Source organism: Elephas maximus, chromosome 22, assembly GCF_024166365.1.
Source record: "Elephas maximus indicus isolate mEleMax1 chromosome 22, mEleMax1 primary haplotype, whole genome shotgun sequence".
NCBI lineage: Eukaryota > Metazoa > Chordata > Mammalia > Proboscidea > Elephantidae > Elephas > Elephas maximus.
Genome location: NC_064840.1, coordinates 7,591,608 through 7,613,842, shown reverse-complemented (window position 1 = coordinate 7,613,842; position 22,235 = coordinate 7,591,608). Strand labels below are relative to the sequence as shown.

The 22,235-nt window shown below is 38.2% G+C and overlaps 1 protein-coding gene across 1 annotated transcript in view; it reads left to right on the top strand.

Moving 5' to 3' along the window:
• The window catches only part of KNTC1 (kinetochore associated 1), a 76,863-nt gene that overhangs the window by 10,697 nt on the left and 43,931 nt on the right, over positions 1–22,235 (top strand). Inside the window, exons 7-31 of the mRNA XM_049866486.1 lie at positions 2–36; positions 297–407; positions 2,200–2,293; positions 3,218–3,270; positions 3,490–3,605; positions 3,946–4,000; positions 4,759–4,857; positions 6,724–6,767; positions 6,876–6,941; positions 7,033–7,108; positions 11,431–11,556; positions 11,637–11,726; positions 12,059–12,112; positions 12,961–13,022; positions 14,806–14,917; positions 15,807–15,950; positions 16,144–16,200; positions 16,294–16,395; positions 17,048–17,167; positions 17,259–17,402; positions 18,014–18,112; positions 18,842–18,945; positions 19,352–19,451; positions 19,778–19,912; positions 20,646–20,765. Of these exons, the coding sequence (XP_049722443.1) occupies positions 2–36; positions 297–407; positions 2,200–2,293; positions 3,218–3,270; positions 3,490–3,605; positions 3,946–4,000; positions 4,759–4,857; positions 6,724–6,767; positions 6,876–6,941; positions 7,033–7,108; positions 11,431–11,556; positions 11,637–11,726; positions 12,059–12,112; positions 12,961–13,022; positions 14,806–14,917; positions 15,807–15,950; positions 16,144–16,200; positions 16,294–16,395; positions 17,048–17,167; positions 17,259–17,402; positions 18,014–18,112; positions 18,842–18,945; positions 19,352–19,451; positions 19,778–19,912; positions 20,646–20,765 (2,318 nt within the window). The remainder of the gene's footprint in view (position 1; positions 37–296; positions 408–2,199; positions 2,294–3,217; positions 3,271–3,489; positions 3,606–3,945; positions 4,001–4,758; positions 4,858–6,723; positions 6,768–6,875; positions 6,942–7,032; positions 7,109–11,430; positions 11,557–11,636; positions 11,727–12,058; positions 12,113–12,960; positions 13,023–14,805; positions 14,918–15,806; positions 15,951–16,143; positions 16,201–16,293; positions 16,396–17,047; positions 17,168–17,258; positions 17,403–18,013; positions 18,113–18,841; positions 18,946–19,351; positions 19,452–19,777; positions 19,913–20,645; positions 20,766–22,235) is intronic.

The window sequence follows — 22,235 nt, the reverse complement described above, 5'->3', positions numbered from 1 at the left end:
GCAATTGAGAATGTAGACTTCAATACAGCAAAAAAGGTAAGGAAATCAAACCATGTTGCCATCTTTAAACTTCAAATTAATGTAAATATTGGAGAGTGTTTCTGGATATAGTTGACCTACGGGTTCATGTTTTAGGAATTGCTATGATACAGTATTTTAGTAACGCTTCTATTTAAAAACACACCTGTAACGGATTGATTGAAACGGATTTTTGTTGATCTCATCAAGTTATTTGGAGTGTAGAGCATGAACGTATATATGTATAATTTTTTGTTTTTTTGTTTTGAATTTTGCAGTTACAAGGACAAATCAAGTCCACCTTTATATCAACTGAAAATCTTCATGCTCTTGGTTGTCTCAGTCTTGTGGTTGGAGATTTAGCGAGTGAAATCCCTGTGATAATTGGGGTAATTCTTTTGATAAAACTTTGTTTTTTTGTAACCAGAGTGTTTCTTCAGTAAAACATCGTAGTTTTGGTTAAGCTACAGATTAATATGTAACATATCACAGCATCAGGGAAATGGTAAAATTAAGCTCATATAAAATTAATTCAATAAGTAAGCCTAAGTTTCTATTTTGGAAAAAAAGATACATCTTTGTTTTCCATAAATACTATCTGAAATTTAGAATTTCATTCAATTATGAAGGTAGGCAAAAAAGAAAGGAAAATAAAAACCCACAATATAATTAGTAATGTCTGTCGCTTTGTCAGCAACTGAAGTCACAGGTCTTTTTAAAAATTCAGATTGTTGCAGCTGTCTCAAAATATTGTTTACACTCCATACTAGTTTAAAATTATAGTACATAGAAATGAAGTCATGGGCACTGCTAATTCTGCTGTGGTTTTTTGTTTGTTTTTGTGGCCTATCTTTAGAATTGAAAGTAATGGTAAATTTCAGATAGAGATTAGTATGTAATTTTTTCCCCATCCAAGTAGACAGATTCCTTGAATTCTTGAAATATACCAGAACTTCTAGATGGAGGATGATCCTACTGACACAAGGTCTTTGCTTTAGTACCTGCATGTTAAGTGATTCCACATTATTCTTAGCTAGTTTCGCAGCCAAGCTACTTGCAAATATTTGTGTTAATAAAATAGAAAACTGGGCCAGAGTATAAAGAAGCGCAATTCACCATCACTGCAGAGAAAACTTAAAATGCATACCTTCTCGTATAATGTCCATGATATTGCTGTTGTTAGTTGCCATCTAGTTGGTTCTAACTCATAGCCAGGCATGTGACAGAGTAGAGCTGCTCTGTCGGGCTTCTTAGGCTGCTGTAGTAGTTAAAGCATTCAGCTGCTCACCAAAAGCTTGCTGGTTTGACCCCACCAGCTCCTCTGCAGGAGAAAGAAGTGGCAACCTGCTTCCTTAAAGATTTACAGCCTTGGAAACCCTACGGGGCAATTTTACTCAGTCGTGTGGGGTTCCTGTGAGTTGGAATTGACTTGATAGCAGTGGGTTTGCTTTTTGGAGGGTTTTAATTTTTATGGGGGCAGATCGTGAGGTCTTTCTTCTGTGGAGTGGCTGGTGAGTTTGAACCGCTGACCTTTTTGGTTAGCAGCCAAGTACTTAACCTTGTGCCACCAGGGCTCCTTAATGATGGATACATGAAAGGTAACATTTTACCATATATGTGAAATTTCTGCTGTGGTCATAATTTCTTTGAATTTGGGGAGAAAACATCTAATATTCAAGGTGGAGCAGGCAGAAATTCAATGTAATTATAGCAGATATGACATTTTTACTAGCCAAACTGACATTATTTATTAAGGAGTATTCACATTTCCACATTGTGTGTATCGTGTTTAATAATTTAAAATTAATATTTAGAAAATGCTTTTCAAATGTTTGTGGCTATTTTAATGAACATATTTAACAAACAGAGATTACATTTACCTCATAATACTGGAGGAAGTCTTAGCGTCCACCCCCCTCCCCACGTCTTCCTGGTGAGTAGCCTGAAGATGCCTGCCATTCAATACTCATGTTATAGCCGACAACAGCAGGTCAATGTTCTTTCATTCTTTTCTTTTGGAAACGAACTAAGACAGAAACTGGGATATAAAAGCTAATTGGACATGAATATATAATTACATTTTGAAATTAACATTGTGCACAACTCTGGTGTTTTTACTTTGGGGAAAGTTCGGGTCTAAGAACTGAATCTGCAGTTGGTGTACTGTTTTCACTTTTCTAGGGAACTGGTAATTGTGCGTTCACAAAATGGGCACCGGATTCTTCCAAGAAAGGAATGGTTGTCAAGAATCTTGTTGATTCAGAGATTATTAAAGGTAAAGTAATCTTTATTTTATATAAGTTTTATTATACATATACATGACCTATTACGTATAACCCGTTGTCATCCAGTTGATTCCAACTCATAGTGACCCTATAGCAGAGAGTTGAACTGTCCATAGGGTTTCCAGGGCTGTCAGTCTTTTCACAAGCAGACTGCCACATCGTTTTCCAATGGAGCTGCTGATGAGTTCGAACTGCTGACCTTTCAGTTAGCAGCTGAGCACTTAACCACTGTGCCACCAGGGCTCCTTATATAATTACATGTATTTCACTGTTATATATATATAATTCTTATGTATTAAAAGTAATTTTTTATGTAATAAATTAATGAAACTACTTCGATCATTATTAGTGATTTTTAATTTTCATGTCAGACTACTGAGTCTGGCATGAGCCGTTTTGCTGTATCATTCTGAAACAAGCCAGATTAGGCTGATAGTTGTCCACATAGGTGACTGATCTTGGTATGTAACAGTTGTCACTCTTCATTTTGGGAGGTTTTACCCACTGGTGGTGCAGTGGTTAAAGCGCTTAGGTGCCAACTGAAAGGTTGGTGGTTCAAACCCACCAGTCACTCTGTGGAAGAAAGATGTGGCAGTGGGTTTGCATAAAGATTACAGCCTTTTAAACCCTGTGGGGCAGATCTACTCTGTCCTGTATGGTCGCTATGAGTAGGAATCAACTCGACAGCAGTGGGTATAGTTTGGTTTTACATTTTAGTGATTACCTAAAAAAAAAAACAAACAAACAGGGAAATAGAGGCAGAAATAAATGAGAATGTGAACTTTTTTGTTTGTGACAGTGGAAACTTTTTATTTGTAGTTCTGCCTTTCCATAGATTTGTGAGTTTCCTGTTTAAAGACAGCAATGTTAACAGTGAGATACAATCCTTGGATTTGTTGCTTTCTCTTTTGTAGGTGCAAAGAAGTTCCAGCTCATAGACAATCTACTTTTTGTTCTTGATACACAAGTATGTTCATGATATTTCTTAAATGTTTTCATTTGGTTATTATGGTTTACAACAAAAACGTGGTCAGATTTACAAAGACAAGGACTTGGACGGGGTAGAGTACTATCTTATGTGTTGTGCTTTATTTTCATATACAGATCAAAAAAAATATGTATCCTGAGACGTACGTATTTTAAACATTAAGAAGATGTATGAATGAGATGTGTGTCTGTTTTGCAGAATGTGCTAAGCTTATGGGATCTTTACACTCTAACTCCCGTGTGGAACTGGCCCTCTCTTCACATCGAAGAGTTTCTCCTTACTACAGAAGCAGATTCTCCCTCTTCAGTCACGTGGTATGTTATGACCCTAGTCGTAACTTCTCTTACAAACAGGTTTGTTGTCTGGTTATGTCCATATTGTTCTTTATGTATTGAGTTCTAAATCACACTGTGAACATTCTGACAAGAGTCAAGACTGAGTAATTGTTTGTCAAGTTCATTAAGAATGTGGCAATGTGAACTTCCAAGCAATTGTGTTAGAAACTGTCTGTCTGAGCCCTAAACGTGCAGAAATAGAATTTGATGTCTTCTGTGTGAACCAGCTTCAAGGTTTATGCACGAATATCACATTGACTTGTATCTTGGCCATTGACAAAGATTATTTGATTTACTTGAAGCTTCTTTTGTCTTTTAGGCAAGGGATCACAAATCTCAAACTAGTAGCTCTGACAACTACTACGAATAAGAAGGTATTAGAAAATTTTCTTGTATGTTTGTCTGTATAATGTTTTAGAGAACAGCATTAACTATTCAGAAGTAGGTACTAAGTAATGCTCATAGCATATTAGAGTTATGTTCACTCAAATGCTTGACAAATGAAAAACAACTCTTTTTTCTTCTTTTAAAAAAAAATGGATATGAATCTCAGCTCTACATTTGAAATTTAATTTTTTAAACTTTATTGTGGTAGAATATATGTAACGAGACATTTGTTGTTTCAACCATTTCTACGTGTACTATTCAGTGACATTATGATCGCCATATCCTACAAACATTGGCACTGTTTACCTCCACGTTTTTCCATCACTGTTAAACTGCGGACCCCTGAAACAATAATTCCCCATTTCTCCCCCCGACCTGTCCCGGTAACCGCTGATTAACTTCCGTCAGTATGCTCAGTTCCACATTCTAGGCAGCATTTCAAGAATCGAAAAGGTGTTTATTAGAGTTTTATAGTTCTGGCACTGGGGATTAACACTCACCTTCAATACAAATTGTACGGTGGGTTTGGGTATGTGGTTTTTCATTCAACAGTTTTGGAAGGAAGGATAGGCATAATTTTATCTGCAACATTTAAGTCACACAGTAACAGATTTATATTATAAAATGATTTTTTTGCATTTAACTTTGTCCATGTGCAAATCTCTACCCCCAGTAGTGAAGTGCCGTTTGGTACTAGTGGGCTTATGCTGATGTACTAAATTTACTGCTCTACTGTTTTTCTTAGATGAAAAATCTTGCAGTTTATACATTACCTACAATGGAAATACTATATTCTTTGGAAGTATCTAGTGTTTCTTCACTGGTCCAAACTGGAATTAGCACAGTAAGTTTACACATGTTTTAAAAACACATTATAATAAAAAATGTTAACTAAGCTAAGTATGAATGAAACCTAGTGGAATACCTAAATAGAGTTTAGCTTTATAACTGTATTTATCATTCCCAGAAAGTCCTCAGATACACTTACACAAGGTCATTCTTCGTGTTAAAAAATAAAAAACAGGAAATTGATTAAGCGAAACATCAGTCATCTGCTTATTCAACTTCCTTATGTCTCTACTGGAGGCCTGGTGATACAGTGGTTAAGCATTGGGCTGCTAACCATAAGGTCGGCAGTTCAAATCCACCAGCTGCTCCTTAGAAACCTTATGGGACAGTTCTACTCTGTCCTGTAGGGCAGCTATGAGTCAGAATCGACTCAGTGGCAATGGGTATCATTACTGGAACTATAAATTAAAAGTTAATTTGGGAGGCATTGCTTTATTTATATTTTAATTCTGATCTTTAAAAAGAAAGTTTTGCTACATTTGCTTCATCTTTTTTTTTTTTTAACACACAGGCATATTTTTTGGGTCCCTTTGAGAATTACTTACAGACATGACATGTTATCCTTAAATACTTCAGTGGGTATCTCTAAGAATAAGGGCATTCTTTTATAGTAGTTATCACCCTCAGAAGGAACCCTGGTGTCGCAGTAGTTAAGCGCTTGGCTGCTAACTAAAAGGTTGGTGGTTCCAACCCACCAGCTGCTCCTGGGGGGAAAGATGTGGTGGTCTGCTTCTTTAAAGATTACAGCCTTGGAAACCCTATAGGGCAGCTCTACTCCGTACTACGGGGTCACTACGAGGTGGACTTGACATGACGGTGTGGATTTGGTTTTGCTGGTATCACACTCAGAAAATTTAACGTTAATGCATAACTGTTATAAAATATGCAGAGCCCCGGTGGTGCAGTGGTTAAGAACTTGGCTGTTAACCAAAATGTCGGCAGTTCGAATCCACCAGGTTCTCCCCAGAAACCCTATGGGGCAGTTCCGCTCTGTCCTGTAGCATCGCTGTGAGTCAGAATATAGTTGACAGCAACGGATTAGGAAATGTATCATCCATACTCACATTTTACTAGTTACTTTAAAGCTGTTTTTCTCCTGATCCAGGATCCAGTCAAGGATCACATTGCATTTACTTGTCATGTCACTGATGTTATTGGGGCCATCTTGTCAATTCCAGCTCATGGTGGCTGTATGTGACAGAGTAAAACTGCCCATTAGGGTTTCCCAGGCTGTAGTCTTTACGGGAACAGATTGCCAGGGCTTTTCTCCCTGTAGAGCTGCCTATGGGCTCTAACCACAGACCTTCCAGTTAGCTGCTGAGTGTTTAACCATTGCGCCACCAGGGCTCCTTCCTGTCACTGTAGTCTACATTCATCTAGAACAGGTCCTCTTTTTTGTGTGTTTTAAGACGTTGACATTTTTGAAGAGTTTGAGCCCGTTGTTCCATCGAATGTCCCTCTAGTTTGGATTTGTCTGATTGTTTCATTCTAGTTAGATTTGTGTTGAGTTTTTTTGACAAGAATACTACATAGATAATGGTGTTTGCTAAGTGCAGCACATGAAGGGGCTCACGGTGACCATTTGTCCTGCTATTGGTGATATTAAATCTGAGCTCTTGGTGAAGGCAGTTCTGCCAGATTTCTCCATTGCAAACATACATTTTCACCTTTGTAATTAGTAAGTAATCTATATGGTGATATTTTGAAACTATGGGAATATCCTTTACCCTTAACAAATTTTTTTCCAGCTGCTTAGAATCCATTGATTGATATTCTTGGCTGCACCAGTTGTTACTCTAATAATTATAAAATGCATTGCTTTTATATTTGAACTTTAATTATGTTTTTGTTTTTGTTGTAGGATACCATATACCTTCTGGAGGGAATTTGCAAAAATGATCCCAAGTAGGTCATGTTTTCTTTTACCAGATAAGTTGTTAAATCACAGTGGTGTTAAAATTGACTGATTAATATTAAGTGACAAGTGCATTTACACTGAAAAAAACTTTTCAGACTATCTGAAGAGTCAGCCTCTGTCTTAGTACTTCGGTGTCTTACGGAAGCTTTACCAGAAAACAGGTAACTTCTTCTTTTCTTTTAAGCCTTTACCCTTAGTGAAAAACTTAAGTTTACTAATCATTTCCTTGAAATGTCTTTTCTGCTTTGTCAGATTGAGCCGGTTACTCCACAAACACAGATTTGCTGAAGCTGAGAACTTTGCCATTCAGTTTGGACTAGATGTTGAGGTAATCATTCATGTATCCATCCCTTCATTGAACAAACATTTCATTAGGTACTAGAGGCTGGGGAGACAGCCATGTATATCCTGATTGCAATTTAGTGTGCTAGGGCCTATATATATACCCAAAGTATATAGCAGAGATTCTGTAGTGGGAAGGAAAGACTTCATTAAGGAGAAAACTTTTGTGTCATGTCTTGAAGAAGTTCCAGGTACTGCAGGGAGACGAAGAGAATTCTAGGTATAAGGACACCACGAATAGTCAGGGACGCTTATGATGCTTCCAGGAACTCATGGTGAATAGATAGGACTACCAAACCAAGACCAAACCCATTGCCGTTGAGTTGATTCTGACTCCCAGTGACCGTATGGGACAGAGTAGAGCTGTCCCATAGGGTTTCCAAGGAGCGGCTGGTGAATTTGAGCTGCCAGCCCTTTGGTTAGCAGTTGAGCTCTTAACCACTGTACCACCAGGGCTCCAGTGTAGGTTATATGGGCTAAGGAGCAGAAGGAGATGACGATGGAGAAGCAGGAAGCAGACTTGTATGGATCGCTGTCTGGACAATGCTACCATCTGCACTATAAAAGGGGCAAGGTGGGCAAACTCTACCTCTATCCCATCCTCATCACCAACTGCGAGGAGGACACTGTTACTAACTGCAGTATAAAAAGGGCGAGGTGGGGAAACCCCACGTTTATCACCGTGTGGTAAGGATCAGCATGAATCTAGTTCCCAGCTGGAAACGGACCCAGGCCTTACCTTCCCACATCTTTATACTCTGTCGCCAATCACTTCCCTTGCAATTCCGCTCTCTCTATCTGACCCTAACCATCCAGAGTTAAATCAGACCACATCTCTGGCTATACTGAGACAGGTCAAAACATCCCTGACCCCCCGAGGCCAAGTCATCGGGGAACAGCAATAGACTCAGGAGTCTGCACAACTCCCTGTACTTCACACTAGCTGGCCTCCCTCTCTCTCTCTTTTTCTCTCCAATCACCTGGGACTAGGCACAAGCTAGAAGGACTCTATCTTTCTTCGTCATCTGCCCATGTAGCCTTTCTCCATCACCCAGCTGCCCAGAGCTGGCCCTATACAAATCGACTCTGTACTGCTAGCCTCTGCTGGCTCATTGACCCTGTGGGTTCGTTAATTCTAACAGCTCACAAAATTCGTGGAGATTGTGACCTATACTTACAGTTACCCATTTATTATAACTAGAAGGGATACAAGCGAAGAGATGCATTAGGCTAGGTCTGGGAGAGTTCCCTACATGGGACCTCCATTGTCCCCAGGGATGTGGTGCTTCTGCTCTGGAGTCCCCTAGTTGTTGGGACCTCGATGAATATGCATGACTCAGGTTTAATGCATAGTTATGATTGATTCCATCAATGAATATGCATGGCTGCAATAGGCCCCCTCCCTTCCTGAAGTTAGTTAGCCCCACAATCACAGTGGATCCAGGTTTATTCTGTTAGTAATGGGGAGCTACTGAAAGTTGTAAGCAGAGGGGTATTGTCTTAGTCATCTTGTGCTGCCATAGCAGAAATACCGCAAGTGGATGGCTTCAACAGAGAGAAATTTATTCTCTTTAACAGTCTACTGGGCTACAAGTCTAAATTCAGGGCATTGGCTCCAAGGGAAGCCTTTCTTTTCTTGCCTCTGGAGGAAGTTCTTTGTCATCAATCTTCCCCTGGTTGAGGAGTTTCTCAGCAGAGGGACCCCAGGCCAAAGGACACATGCTCCTGCTATACATTCTTGATGGTATGAGGTCCCCCTCGTGTCTCTGCTCACTTCTCTTTTTTGTATCTCAAAAGAGATTGGCTTAAGACAATATCTAATCTTGTAGATCTCATCAATATAACTGCACTAATCCATCTCATGACATGATAGTGAGAGGATTTACAATACATAGGGAAATCACATCAGATGACAAAATGGTAGACCATCATACAGTATTGGGAATCATGACCTAGCCAAGTTGATAGATATTTTTGGGGGACACAGCTCAATCCATGACAGGTATCTTTAATTAGGTTGTCATTTTAGAAAGATGGATAATTGTTTGGAAAAGGCCAAGCCTAGAGGTGCAAAGACCAATGGGAAAACTAAGCAGCCCTCTATGGGAGACCTGAAGTAGTGCAGTGAAGTGGAGAGGTACAGGAGAAAGGGCCTGAGAAGAGTAGCACATAGGAGGTGGAATTGGTGGGGTTTAGCGACCAGATGTCAGCAGGGGGCAGAGAGGACTTGACCCATGGACGATGGTGACATTATCTAAAATGAAGAAAGTGCGTGAAAGTGCAAGTTAGGGGGGAAAGACGATGAGTTCTGCTTTATAAAAATTCGATGTGAGGGATCTGTGGTAAGATGACGGGATGTCTGATAGGAAATTGCAGAGTGATCTGAACTAAATCTGTTGTTAGGTGCTGTCGAATCGATTTTCTATTCATAGTGCCCCGTGTAACATGGTAGAAATGCCCCAAAGAGTTATCTAGGCTGTAATCTTTATAGGAGCAGATCACAAATCTTTCTCCCAGAGCTGCTGAGTGGGTTCCAACCGCCAGCCTTTCAGTTAGCAGCTGAAGACTTCTTTTGCATCTCCAGGGCTCCTTTTGAGCTCAATCTAGAGGTAGATGAGACCAGGGGAATGGCTCAGACCAGTAAAGGGCAATGTGCAGAGTAAGCAGAGAACTGAGCTCTAGGAAACACCTACGTATAGGAGACACACAGAGGATGAAGAGCCATAAAAAGATACTAGGGAAGAAGCCACAGGAGAAAAACCCCAAGAATGTACGATTACAGAAGCTAAGGAAGGAGAAACTGTTAAGTGGGGTGTGATCAGCAGTTTCAAATACTGTAGAGAAGATCAAGTGTAGAAACTGAAACATGTCTGTTGGATTTGGCAATGAAGAGGGCATTGATAATCCTTGAGAAGCCTGTTTCCTGGGGTGTCATGAGCAGAAAGCCTGATTGTAGTTGATTAAAGAATGAATATATCCTAAATGGGTGGTGGGTACCAATGTGTTTGTTGTTTTAAAAATATGCAGTTTTAAGACATGTCAAATAATTCTCTGTGTTTAGAAACTTCGTGTGAGTAAAAAATAAAGAAATTAATGGAATGATAAGCATTACATTTGGGATAATGGATACTGCTGGTTGTTAAAGGGAGGATAATACATTAGAGAAGAAGATAAAACCAAAAACCCAGTGCCGTTGAGTCAATTCTGACTCATAGCCACCCTATAGGACAAAGTAGAACTGCCTCATAGAGTTTCCAAGGAGCACCTGGTAGATTCGAACTGCCGACCCTTTGGTTAGCAGCCGTAGTACTTAACTGCTATGCCACCAGGGTTTCCAGAGAAGAAGATAAAGGGGGCTTAAAGTGTATTGATAAGGTGCTTTATTTCTTAGATTATATGAGAAGGACATGAGAATTTTTATGTGAACATCTGAAAGATCTCATAGTAACTGATATTTAAAAATAGTGAATAGAAGAAAAAAATCAGCAGTCTAACGAAAGAGATGACAGGGAATGGAGAAAAGAAGTAGAGAAACAATTCTTATAATTTGTATTTTTCAGAACCAGAAAGCCCGTGTCAAAGATGGTATTTTATCCATAGGAAGAGGAATGCGAAATTTTGGGTATTTCTAACTCATGGTATTTTTAGCCACTAAAGAATCTTTAAGGAGCCCTTTGGTGCAGTGGTTAAAGCGTTTGGCTGCTAACCAAAAGGTTGGCAGTTCGAACCTACCAGCTGCTCTGTGGGAGAAATATGTGTCAATCTGCTTCCGTAAAGACTTACAGCCTTGGAACCCCTACGGGGCAGTTCTACTCTGTCCTACAGAGTCGCTATTAGAATCCACTCGACAGCAGTGGGTTTGGCTTTGGTTTTTGAAAGAACCTTTGGTAGCCTTAAGAAATTAAACATGAAACGTTAATTGTGTAGTCATCTGTTAAAAACCAGCTCCATTGCTTTTGAACTGTGTAATTTCAGACACATCACTTAACATCCTTTGAGTGGTCGTTTTCTCCTTTATAAAATGGGAGGATTGTGTGATGAGGTGTAAATGGTTACTTCTTTGATAAGACATATAAAGCAGTTAGTACATTGCTTGACTAATAGAAATGGTTTCTGTAACTCTTAATCAACTGAATTATCTTTCATTTATCTAGGTATTACGGTCTTAAAAGCTTATTCCCGGACCACATGAGAGTTGACCCTTTTGCATAATAGAGTCTTTCATGCAGCTCGCTGTATAAAACTAAAAAGTCTTCCTCAGATATCATTGTGTTTCGAATTACTTGATTTGGCACATTTGTATTACAGCTTGTTTACAAGGTAAAATCAAACGATATGCTGGAGAAGCTAGCTTTGAGTTCCGTGGACACCAGTGAGCGGACCGAATGGCAAGCGCTTGTAGATGAAGCTAAAGAAAATCTGCACAAAATCAAGGTACGTTTTCCCGTCTGTGGTATTCAGATTGATGTGATCAGCGTCACAGTGCTTTACCATGTCTGGCATTTGTGAAACAGGACGATGAATTCGTGGTGAATTACTGCTTGAAGGCGCAGTGGATAACCTATGAAACAACCCAGGAGATGCTAAATTATGCCAAAACCAGGGTAAGCTTTTATAATGTTTGTAAGTGTTGGTTTGTCTTATGCAAACAAAATCATTTCCAAGAAATGAATTATTTTTCTGTCATAGACCTCGTTTAACAAACATATGCAAGTAATGCTGTTTTTGCTGTACGTCATTCCCCTCTAATGAGTGCCGTTGCTGTTTTCATGAAATGCATCTTTAAAAAAATATGTCATTTCTTTATTATTCACTGTTGATTTCAGATTTAAATGCCATTTCACTTTTGAAGTTTTTTTTTTTTTTGTAAAGGAAAATTCACAGAAAATTTATTTTCTTTTATGCAAAACATTCTATTTTTTATGGTTCATCTTAGCTTCTGAAGAAAGAAGATAAAGCTGTTACTGCCTATTCCGATGGCCTGAAAGAGGTAATTACATTATATTTATAGGTTAATTTGGGGCAAATACACCTTCAGAAAGGAGCCCTGGTGGTGCAGTGGTTAAGCACTTGGCTGCTAACTGAAAGGTCTACGTTTTGAAACTACCAACCACTCCAAGGAGGAAAGATGTGGCAGTCCGCTTCCGTAAAGATAGCCTTGGAAACCCTGTGGGGTTCTACTCTGTCCTGTAGGGTCGCTATGAGTTGGAATCAACTCGATGGCAGAGAGTTTGTTTTTTTGTACCTTCATAATGTGTTTTTTTCTATTCAAGGTAAGTCTGTATTTTTCCAAGAGCAAGTTATCATCTGAATACGTCACTTTCCTTATCTGTAGAATGGGAATAATAATAGTACTTGTAGGGTCATTTTGAGGTCAAATAAAATAATTCCCAAAAACCATTTTGCATAGTGTCTGGCACCTGTTAAGCTTCAAATAAATGTAAACTGTGATGGTGATTTTGATGGTCCCAAAAATACATGTTTGTGTGCGCATGTAGTTTTTAAATTGTTATCTCACAGTAAATGTTTGGTGTAACCCAGCTAAATTTTGCCAGAAGGACCGTTATGAACCAGTGGGGCAATGGATTGGTTTTGAAGGACACCTACAGTGTTTTATTGCATTGAATGTGACTGGAAATGCTTTCATTATTCCAAGTTTTTGTTATGTTTTGTGATAAATAAGGTCAGTCATGTTTATGGGAGTTGAGCTGAAATAAGGGATAAAATGAGATTTTCTACAAGACTTGTCAAACAGATGCCTAATTTTTTATATTTTTTTAATTTTACTCTTGTTTCTCACAACTTCGAGATTATAACCTTTTTGTTTTGTCCGATTAGGTACTAAAGGCTCATGCGAAGTTGACTACTTTTTATGGAGCATTTGGACCAGAGAAATTCAGGTTTGTACATTTCTCATTTTGAATGACATAAAAGATAGAGGATTTCTTTGACTACATTTGCTTCTGGGGGGTTGAATTATGGAAAACCATGATTGGCTAAGTCTGCTAGTTGTCATTTGTGTTACACAAATCTGCCGCCTTTGTCTATAGTTATATTCCTGTGATATCTTCTAGTGGTTCACATTCCTTCACTGTTAATTCATCCAGATAAATAGACTTGTCCTATCTTTAAGGTGATTATATTTCATATTTGTAAGTAATGATCTTTTTTTGTGCACTTGTGAATATACCTATAGGATCAGTTTCTGGAAGTAAAATTGCTACGGCAACAGATACATGCATTCACATTTGACTTTCAAATGTATCCATTCCCGTGGATGGTGTAGAAGAGTGCCTGTTTTCTCACTCACTCAGCAACACTGTAATAGTTTTAGTTTTTGTTAATCTGATATGTGAAAAAAGGTAGTACAAAAATAGACAACTGCGTTCCTTTGGTTTTTGATTCTCAATTTTGGTTGAGACATTTATTCTTGAGATGAAAAGCCACATTGTTTTTCTTTTTACATCCTTGGGGCAGGTTTCTCTTGTGGTTTTTTGTTTTTTTTTTTTAATTTGATTTGTACAAGGCCTTTGTCAGGATTCTGAATTTTCCCCCAGTTTAGTGTTTATCTTTTTATTTTGTTATTGGTGTTTTTTACCACACACACAAAAAAAAAATTCAGAATTTTTATATTTGTTTGAAAAGGCATTGCCCACTCTTAAGATTATAAATAAATTTTCTTGTATTTTTTTTCTCTTGCTTCTGACTTTAGAAGTGCTTCTTTTGTTTTATCATTCAATCGTGGTACAGGTTTTGTTTGTTTTGTTTTTAATCATATTAAGGACATATACATCATCTATTTCTGAGCTGTAATCAGGACTGAATGTTTCTTGCAGCATTGTTTGGTTATAGGAAAAGACCTATGGGAGATAAATAAATTATAGTAAATCCATGCCATTAATTATAATCCACGTGGGATACTAGTTCCTAAAAACAGTGTTGTTCATATGTGCTGGTTTGTGTAAGCATCAAGATAAGAAAAAATTAATTTTTACTAAAGTACAAAACAATATATATAGAAAACTCTCACTGTAAAAAAGTTGCTTGTATATGTAGTGGTTGGCTCAGGAAGGACTTGCGAGAAGAGATTAGAGTCCTGACCCGTTGCCCGTCAGGTCGATTCTGACTTACACTGACCCTACAGGACAGAGTAGAACTGCCCCTTAGGTTTCCAAGGCTGTAATTTTTATGGAAACATCTTTCTCCCACAGAGTGGCTCATGGGTTCAAACCGCTGACTTTGTGGGTCGTAGGCGAGCACTTCATCACTGCGCCACCAGGGCTCTTTATTGGAGCCCTATAGGTCTGAAATGAAGCACTGGGTGACACAGTGGTTAAGTGCACAGCTGCTAACCGAAAAGTCAACGGTTTGAACTCACCAGCGACTCTGGGAGAAAGATGTGGCAGTCTGTTTATGTAAAGATTACAGCCTTGGAAATCCTATGGAGCGATACTACTCTGTCCTATGTGGTTGGTATGAGTTGGGGTCTATGTGGTTGGTATGAGTTGGGGTTTTTTGGTTTATGGATCTAGAGAAGAAAGAAACTTACTTTTTTGAAACTGTTTTGCTTTTTAACCTTCTAAGTAAAAAAAAAAAAAATTCATTAAAAGACATCTTGATACCCCTTGTAAGGTATAACCTTAATTTTTTTTTTTAACTACTATTTTCCTCTCAATTTTACAGTGGTAGTTCTTGGATTGAATTTCTGAAAAATGAAGATGATCTTAAGGATATTTTTTTACAGCTACGAGAAGGAAACCTTGTTTGCGCACAGTACCTTTGGCTCAGACATCGGGTAATGCGTTTTGCTTTTTTTATTCATAATGGCTTTATAGGCGATTGAATCAGTGTTGGGACCAACAGGTGGTGACAAGTATGACTGGGTAATGGACTCATTTCAGATTGCTTGATAAAATATGACCTCTCCCAGAGAAAACTGTCCTCTGATGATATTAAATCAGAAGAACTATTGTAATGATACAGTAGTACCTGATTTTTAACTCTTTATTAAGACTCTAATTAAAACCCCAACTTTGCTTAAAAGGCAACATTTTATTAAGTGATATATTGTTGGGCTTTCTATTACCAGGGAGGAGGTTGTTCCTGCTGCAGCTCAGACTGTGGCCAAGGATTGCCCTCTAAACCTCCTTAGTGTTGGCTGGTGTTGGCTGTAGCGTTAGGCCCAAAAAGTAATATCTTGTTGTGATGCTGTTAACAGATGCACTGTTAGGATTTATACTATCACCTCCAGTTCAGTTTTCCTTAGAGTGGCATTTTTGCCAGCTCCTCTGTTGCATAACTTATTATTTGACACTTACTGCCATGGGTTTGGAGCCCTCGTGGCATAGTGGTTAAGAGGTATAGCTGCTAACCAAAAGCTCAGCAGTTTGAATCCACCAGCTGTTCCTTGGAAACCCTATGGGGCAGTTTTACTCTTTCCCATGGGGTCGCTATGAGTCAATCGATTTGACAGCACTGGGCTTTTTTTGGACATGAGGTCATGGCCGTTATGGAAATAACGGGATTCGTGTCTTCCTTCTTGAATCACTTGTATATAGAGCTCATTATTAGATCAGTAAGATATGTCTTGAAATTATTTCATAATAGATTTTTTTCCCTTTTGAGAGGCCGTCACTTAGCTTAAATTTGTTGAATAAATCTCAATTTCTCACTCTGTAACTTAGGCCAACTTCGAAAGCAGGTTTGACGTGAAAATGCTTGAGAGGTTGCTCAACTCAATTTCTACTCCAGTCTCTTTGCAAAACCTTTGTCTGTGGTTTAAAAATGATGTCATTCCATTTGTGCAAAAGACGGTACCAGAAGGACAGGTGAGTCGTTTTGAGTATTTCTAGTCCTTATGATTTAATTTTATTTTTTTACTTTAGATCCTTGAAAATTAAGTCATGTTAACATCAGCTCCTTCTTTTAAGGGTCTATTTTAAAAGATTGTTATTGAGGTTTGTCATTATTTCAGTGATTGTCTGTTGAGTATTTTATTTTCAAATGCTGTATGTGTTTCAGAAAATTCTTGCGAAATGGTTGGAGCAAGCAGCCAGGAACCTCGAATTAACTGATAAGGTAATATTGACATAATTAACACTGAAAAGACAGTTCCCACACTCCCAACTGCATAAATCATTGTTTTTAATGGTCTCTAATATTTTTTTAAAGGCAAACTGGCCAGAAAATGGACTCCAACTGGCAGAGGTATTTTTTACAGCAGAAAAACCAAATGAGTTGGGATTGGTGTCTTCTTGGCATTGGATTTCCTTGGTATGATATGTGGAATGTATTTTTAGTGATGAAACATTCAATTTATTTTAAAGGATTTGTCTGCATGTATATAGAGAAAAATTTCTGGAAATATGTCTGTTTCTTAAATTTTCTGCTTTGCTTTGTTTTCTTTTATTGTCTACTTTTCAAATCAGCGAAAAGGAAAATGTTCTCTTTGCATTCCTGGTGTTCCCGTTACAACCTCGTCCATTTCATTGCACTGCATTTTTCTATCGAGGCAGCCAAAAAGCAATATGTAAACATACTTCTGAGTAGCGTAACTGGTATTTTCTGCGTTAGCGGTGCTTCAGAATGCCTCTAAAAGAACAAGGCTTAATAACGCATTAAGATTAGTTTTTGAAGGCTATTATCAATTAAGTCTACTTTTTTTTAATTTTAGTAATATTTTATTGTGCTTTCGGTGAAGGTTTACACAGCAGTTTAGGTTCTCATTCAACAATTTCTACACAAAGTGTTCAGTGACATTGTTTACATTCTTCCTGATGTGTGAGCGTTCCCATCATTTCCGTCCTGGTTGTTTCATTTTCATTATTGTGGTTTCCCTGACCCCTTACCATCTCATCATCATTTTAAAGTGATTGTTGACCATTTGGGCTTGTATTGTAAACAACTTTTAATGCTTTTGTTTTAGAAGGATTATCAAAACACAGAGGAAGTATGCCAGTTAAGGACTTTGGTAAATAACTTACGAGAGCTGATCACGTTGCACAGGAAATACAACTGCAAATTGGCCCTCTCTGATTTTGAGAAGGTAAAAGCCCGGTCTCAAGGGAATTATTTTGTTTATTGTGTCCAGTTATGGCCAGAGTTTGCATTCACGCAGTCTTTCTTTTGGCATCCAGGAGAATACAACAACCATAGTGTTCCGAATGTTTGATAAAGTGTTGGCCCCAGAGCTTATTCCTTCCACCTTAGAGAAGTTTATAAGAGTTTACATGAGAGAACATGACTTGCAGGAGGAGGAGCTTCTCCTCCTGTACATAGAGGTAACGTTGTCTCTCAGTGCAGTCGCGTTTCCTGGATATATGGACATGCTGTCGTACTGAATGTTTCACTCTTTAAGCAGTGTCATGCTTTACCATTGGGATTGATGCAACGGGTTGTGTTGGCTGAGAATGTGGGTTAATTCTACTACTAATTGACTGGAACCTTGAGAAAGTTATTTAACCTTCGAAACTTTCATCTATAAAATAGGATAATATTAGTACTTTCTCCAAAGGTTTATTGTGAGATTATGGAAATATGAGCTCAATAAATATTGGCAGTTACTTTTTGTAGACGTTAGTAAGCTGCATTAGTCTTATTTATAGATTGTTCAAGAATGCTTCCTTCTTAAGTTTTCTGTACCATGTAAAACTGAAGGCTAAAGTTTTGGCAGTTTTGTATTCTTTGACAATTATTCAACCTTCATGACAATTAGAATTTTTTTTTTTACATGTCCATAAGAGCTACCTATCTATCTAATCTATCATTTTATCATTCTATCTACCTGTCTACTTACCTAACTACCTACCTATCTCTCTGTGTGTGTTTTTTAAGTTAGAGTTAAAAAAAAAAAAATTTTTTTTTTTAAATATATGTGTTCATCCCTTTTTAGGATTTATTGGAGAGATGTAGCTCAAAGTCTACGTCACTCTTTGAAACGGCATGGGAAGCAAAAGCCATGGCAGTAATAGGTTGTTTATCTGACACAGATGTAAGTAAATCGTGACCATTGGGCTTTACTTTTGAGCTTTGAATCTTTTCTTAAAGCTTTTTTTTTTTTAGATTAATTTTATTCTGTGTTGTTGAGAATATGCACAGCAGAACATAAACCAATTCAACAGTTTCTACAGACAATCCAGTTACATTTATCACATTCTTCAAGTTGTGTGACCATTCTCATTTTCTTTTTCCCAAATTGTTCCTCCCTGACTAACATAGTTCTTAAAGCTTTTTTCTGTTCACAGAGACAACCTGCATTTGCTAAAAATTTGTGTAGTATGAGAGAGAAAAAGAAAAAAACTACTCATGATTCTCTTTAATAATGGAAATTAAAAAGTGGAACCACCAGGGAGAATTGGATGCATATCTTTTCAAGTTTTTTTATATTTATGCAAGCCTGGGGACATTTTATATATTGAAATATACCTTTATTTTGACTTTACACTATTATTAGTTACCATAATAAAATATGAATAAAATCATGAGTCTGCAGAAAGTAATAAATCTGCGTGGCTTAGGTTTTAGCAGTGGACATACTTAAATTTTTAAAATAATGGAATTGCTCTTTATGAGTGAGCATTGAAAGAAACATATGCCTTTGTGGGCAGGAGATGAAATATTTTCAAATAAAACCTCTGCTGTAGGTTAGACGGTGCTATTAATTTACATGAGATGGTAACTGGGGCCACATCCTTCATCAGCATGTTTTGTCTCTTTGTAGCTCATATTCGATGCTGTCCTTAAGATAATGTACGCGGCTGTGGTTCCTTGGAGTGCCGCTGTAGAGCAGCTGGTGAAACAGCACTTCGAAATGGACCATCCCAAGTAAGACGAAAGTCTGCCAGACACTCTGTGTGTGTGTGTGTGTGTGTGTGTGTGTGTGTGTGTGTGTGTGTGTGTGTGTGTGTGTGTGTGTGTGTGTGTGTGTGTGTGTGTGTGTGTGTGTGTGTGTGTGTGTGTGTGTGTGTGTGTGTGTGTGTGTGTGTGTGTGTGTGTGTGTGTGTGTGTGTGTGTGTGTGTGTGTGTGTGTGTGTGTGTGTGTGTGTGTGTGTGTGTGTGTGTGTGTGTGTGTGTGTGTGTGTGTGTGTGTGTGTGTGTGTGTGTGTGTGTGTGTGTTGGATAAGCCTCATGTTTTCAGCTGACATTCATTTCTGTGGTTAATCCATTTACTTGTTACACAGTATCTCATAAAAAGGACAGTCCATGTTAATATCAATAAATTTACTTTTAGAGTCAAGTTATTACAGGAAAGTTACAAACTAATGGAGATGAAGAAACTTTTACGAGGCTATGGAATAAGGGAGCTGAATCTCTTAAACAAGGAAATCATGGCAAGTATTACAGCTGAAGACTCTTTCCCCCCTTCATTCCGTTTCTGCTCATTGTGGCACATTTCAGGAGGCTTTCTATTCTAAAATAGGGCTTTCAGTTGTTTTGTAGAGCGGTAAGGACCACAAATAATAAATTGAGAACCTAAAGGAGGAAGAAAACAGACTGTCTAAACTAAGGCTATAAATCAGGTTTTCATTATTCATTCAGTTTAGTTTCTTACTGCGTTATTTTAATTTGAAGGCTACTTTGCCCTTATGAGCACATGATCCCTGGGTTCTCTGAGATTTCATCAGTCAAGAAAACGTATGTACTGTCTCTGTTCCAGAGGGTGGTCAGGTACATTCTCAAGCAGGATGTCCCCTCTTCTCTGGAGGATGCTTTGAAGGTGGCACAAGCATACATGTTGTCTGATGATGAAATCTACAGTCTAAGGATAATCGACTTGATTGATAGAGAACAGGTATGCAGGATTTACATTGCTCTTTCTTAATGGTTTCTTTGTTTCCCAAACCCTTAAAAACTCAAAGCAATCACATTGTCCAAATAGATACGCACAAAATAAAGTTGTAAGATTGACCACTTTTTTTTTTTTTTTTCATATCTGTCGATTCTTTAAAAGTATTTTGTGTGCAGCGAATGGGTTTCCATATTCTTTGGTACTTAACAAAACTCAGACTTAAGTTTCATGTATGTTGTATGACCCTTTGATTCCAACAGAGGACGTGGGTTTTCTTTTCTGTATTTTTAAGTGTTTTTATTTTATATATTTTTTTACTGGGGTAGATATATATATAACAAAACATTTGTCAATGCTGCAGCTTGCCTACAGAACTCAGCGACATGCATTACGTTCGTCATGATATGGAAGAACTATTCTTTTCCAAATTGTTCCACAACCATTAACAAAAACTCAGTGACGCCTCAGTAATCCCCAAGTGTCTTTATTTTTGTGGAACTCCAGCCAGAGGCTTACCTAATGCTGAAACTACTCTTTACTACATAGGGTTGTAATTTACTTTTATTTTAATGTTTGCTGCCGTCAAAAACAAAATTTTCAGATTCTTAAAAAATTTGGGCTGTAGTGTAATTTTTATAATGATGCCTTTTCATTTTTAAACGGAAAACAAAGAGCTGAGTCCACACTGTTCTTTGCATATGCTGCCGCTTTTCTTCCTCCCAAACACTGTGTGTAGGGTGAAGAATGTCTCCATCTACTGAGGTCTTTGCCCCCTGCAGAAGCTGAGAAAACTGCAGAGAGAGTGATCATATGGGCACGTTTGGCATTACAGGAAGAACCAGATGATTCCAAAGAGGTGAGATTTTCATTACTAAACAGTCAATATAAATAAATCTAATCTTTATGGATGTTAATCAATAGCATAGAAAAGATGGAGTACAAATAAGATCTACTGTTCCTACTGCTGGGTAAATTTTTTGTGTAAATTTGTTATGTAGAAAAAAAAACCCAAATATGGTTGCTTCGGAGCGGTGGTTTGAGCCGACACTGAATAATCTAGGATCTGGCAGCTAGAAGGATTAATTGAAGTAGCTGTTGTGGATAAAGGGTTTTCCAGTAAAGCCTTGCAATGTTAATAATGCTTCGTGTTGTATAAACCAAAGCCAAACCAGTTGCTGTCAAGTTGGTTCCAACTCCTAGTGACCCTACAGGACAGAGTAGAACTGCGCCATAGTTTCCAAGGAACATCTGGTGGATTTGAACTGCTGACCTTTTGGTTAGCAGCTGTAGCTCTTAACCACTACGCCACCAGGGTTTCGTGTTGGATGGGAAAGAGTAATTGCTGTCAAATAGTAACGCCCGCCACAGACCCAGTGTTAATCTCAATAATGTGAGAACATTGAAACTTGGAAACAGTTTGAAGAGAGCCAATACACTTTTTCAGTAATAAAGAATTGAATAATTTATCCAGGATAGTTGGTTTTTTAAAAACCTTTGGTAATAGATAACCTCCCAATCTCTCTCAGCAGTACATTTTAATCATTTTTTACCTCTAGGGAAATGAGTTTTTACCAATGCCTAGAGATTAGAGATTACAGCCTAGAAAGCCCTATGGAGCAGTTCTACTCTGTCACCTGGGATCTCTGTGCTTTGAAAATGGACTCGATGGCACATAACAATATTTATTATGCTCTTATTATGCTGTATGCAGTAGGCCAAATGCTTTAAATCAACTAACCATTGCATCTTGTCATTAGCTCCTTGTTGGTGAAATTCAGAAACTGAAATTGTAATTTAAATGAATTGTCCAAGGTTATTACAAAGTAGCAGAGCTTCTACTCAAACTCTGTCTGATACCATAGTCTGTTCTTCACCGCTTGCTGTACTGCATCCTGTGGTGAGAATATTTGTTGAGTACTTTAGTGCGTGTGTGTAGTAAAAGTGTATATAACAAAACATTTGCTGATGCGGCAGTTTTCACATACGCAGTTCAGTGACTTAATTGCACTCATCATGTTGTGTAACCATCACCACTACCCTTTTCCAAATTTTTTCACCAAGATTAATGGAAACTCAGTGCCCCCTAAGCAGTGACTCCACTTTTCCCCCTCCCACCCAGCCCTGGGGACTCCTAATAAATTTTGGTTTTTTTATACATTTGCCTGGAAACCCTGGTGGCGTAGTGGTTAAGAGCTACGGCTGCTAAGCAAAAGGTTGGCAGTTCAAATCCACCAGACGCTCCTTGGAAACTCAATGGGTCAGTTCTACTTTGTTCTGCAGGGTCACTATGAGTTGGAATCAACTTGATGGCAACAGGTTTTGTTTA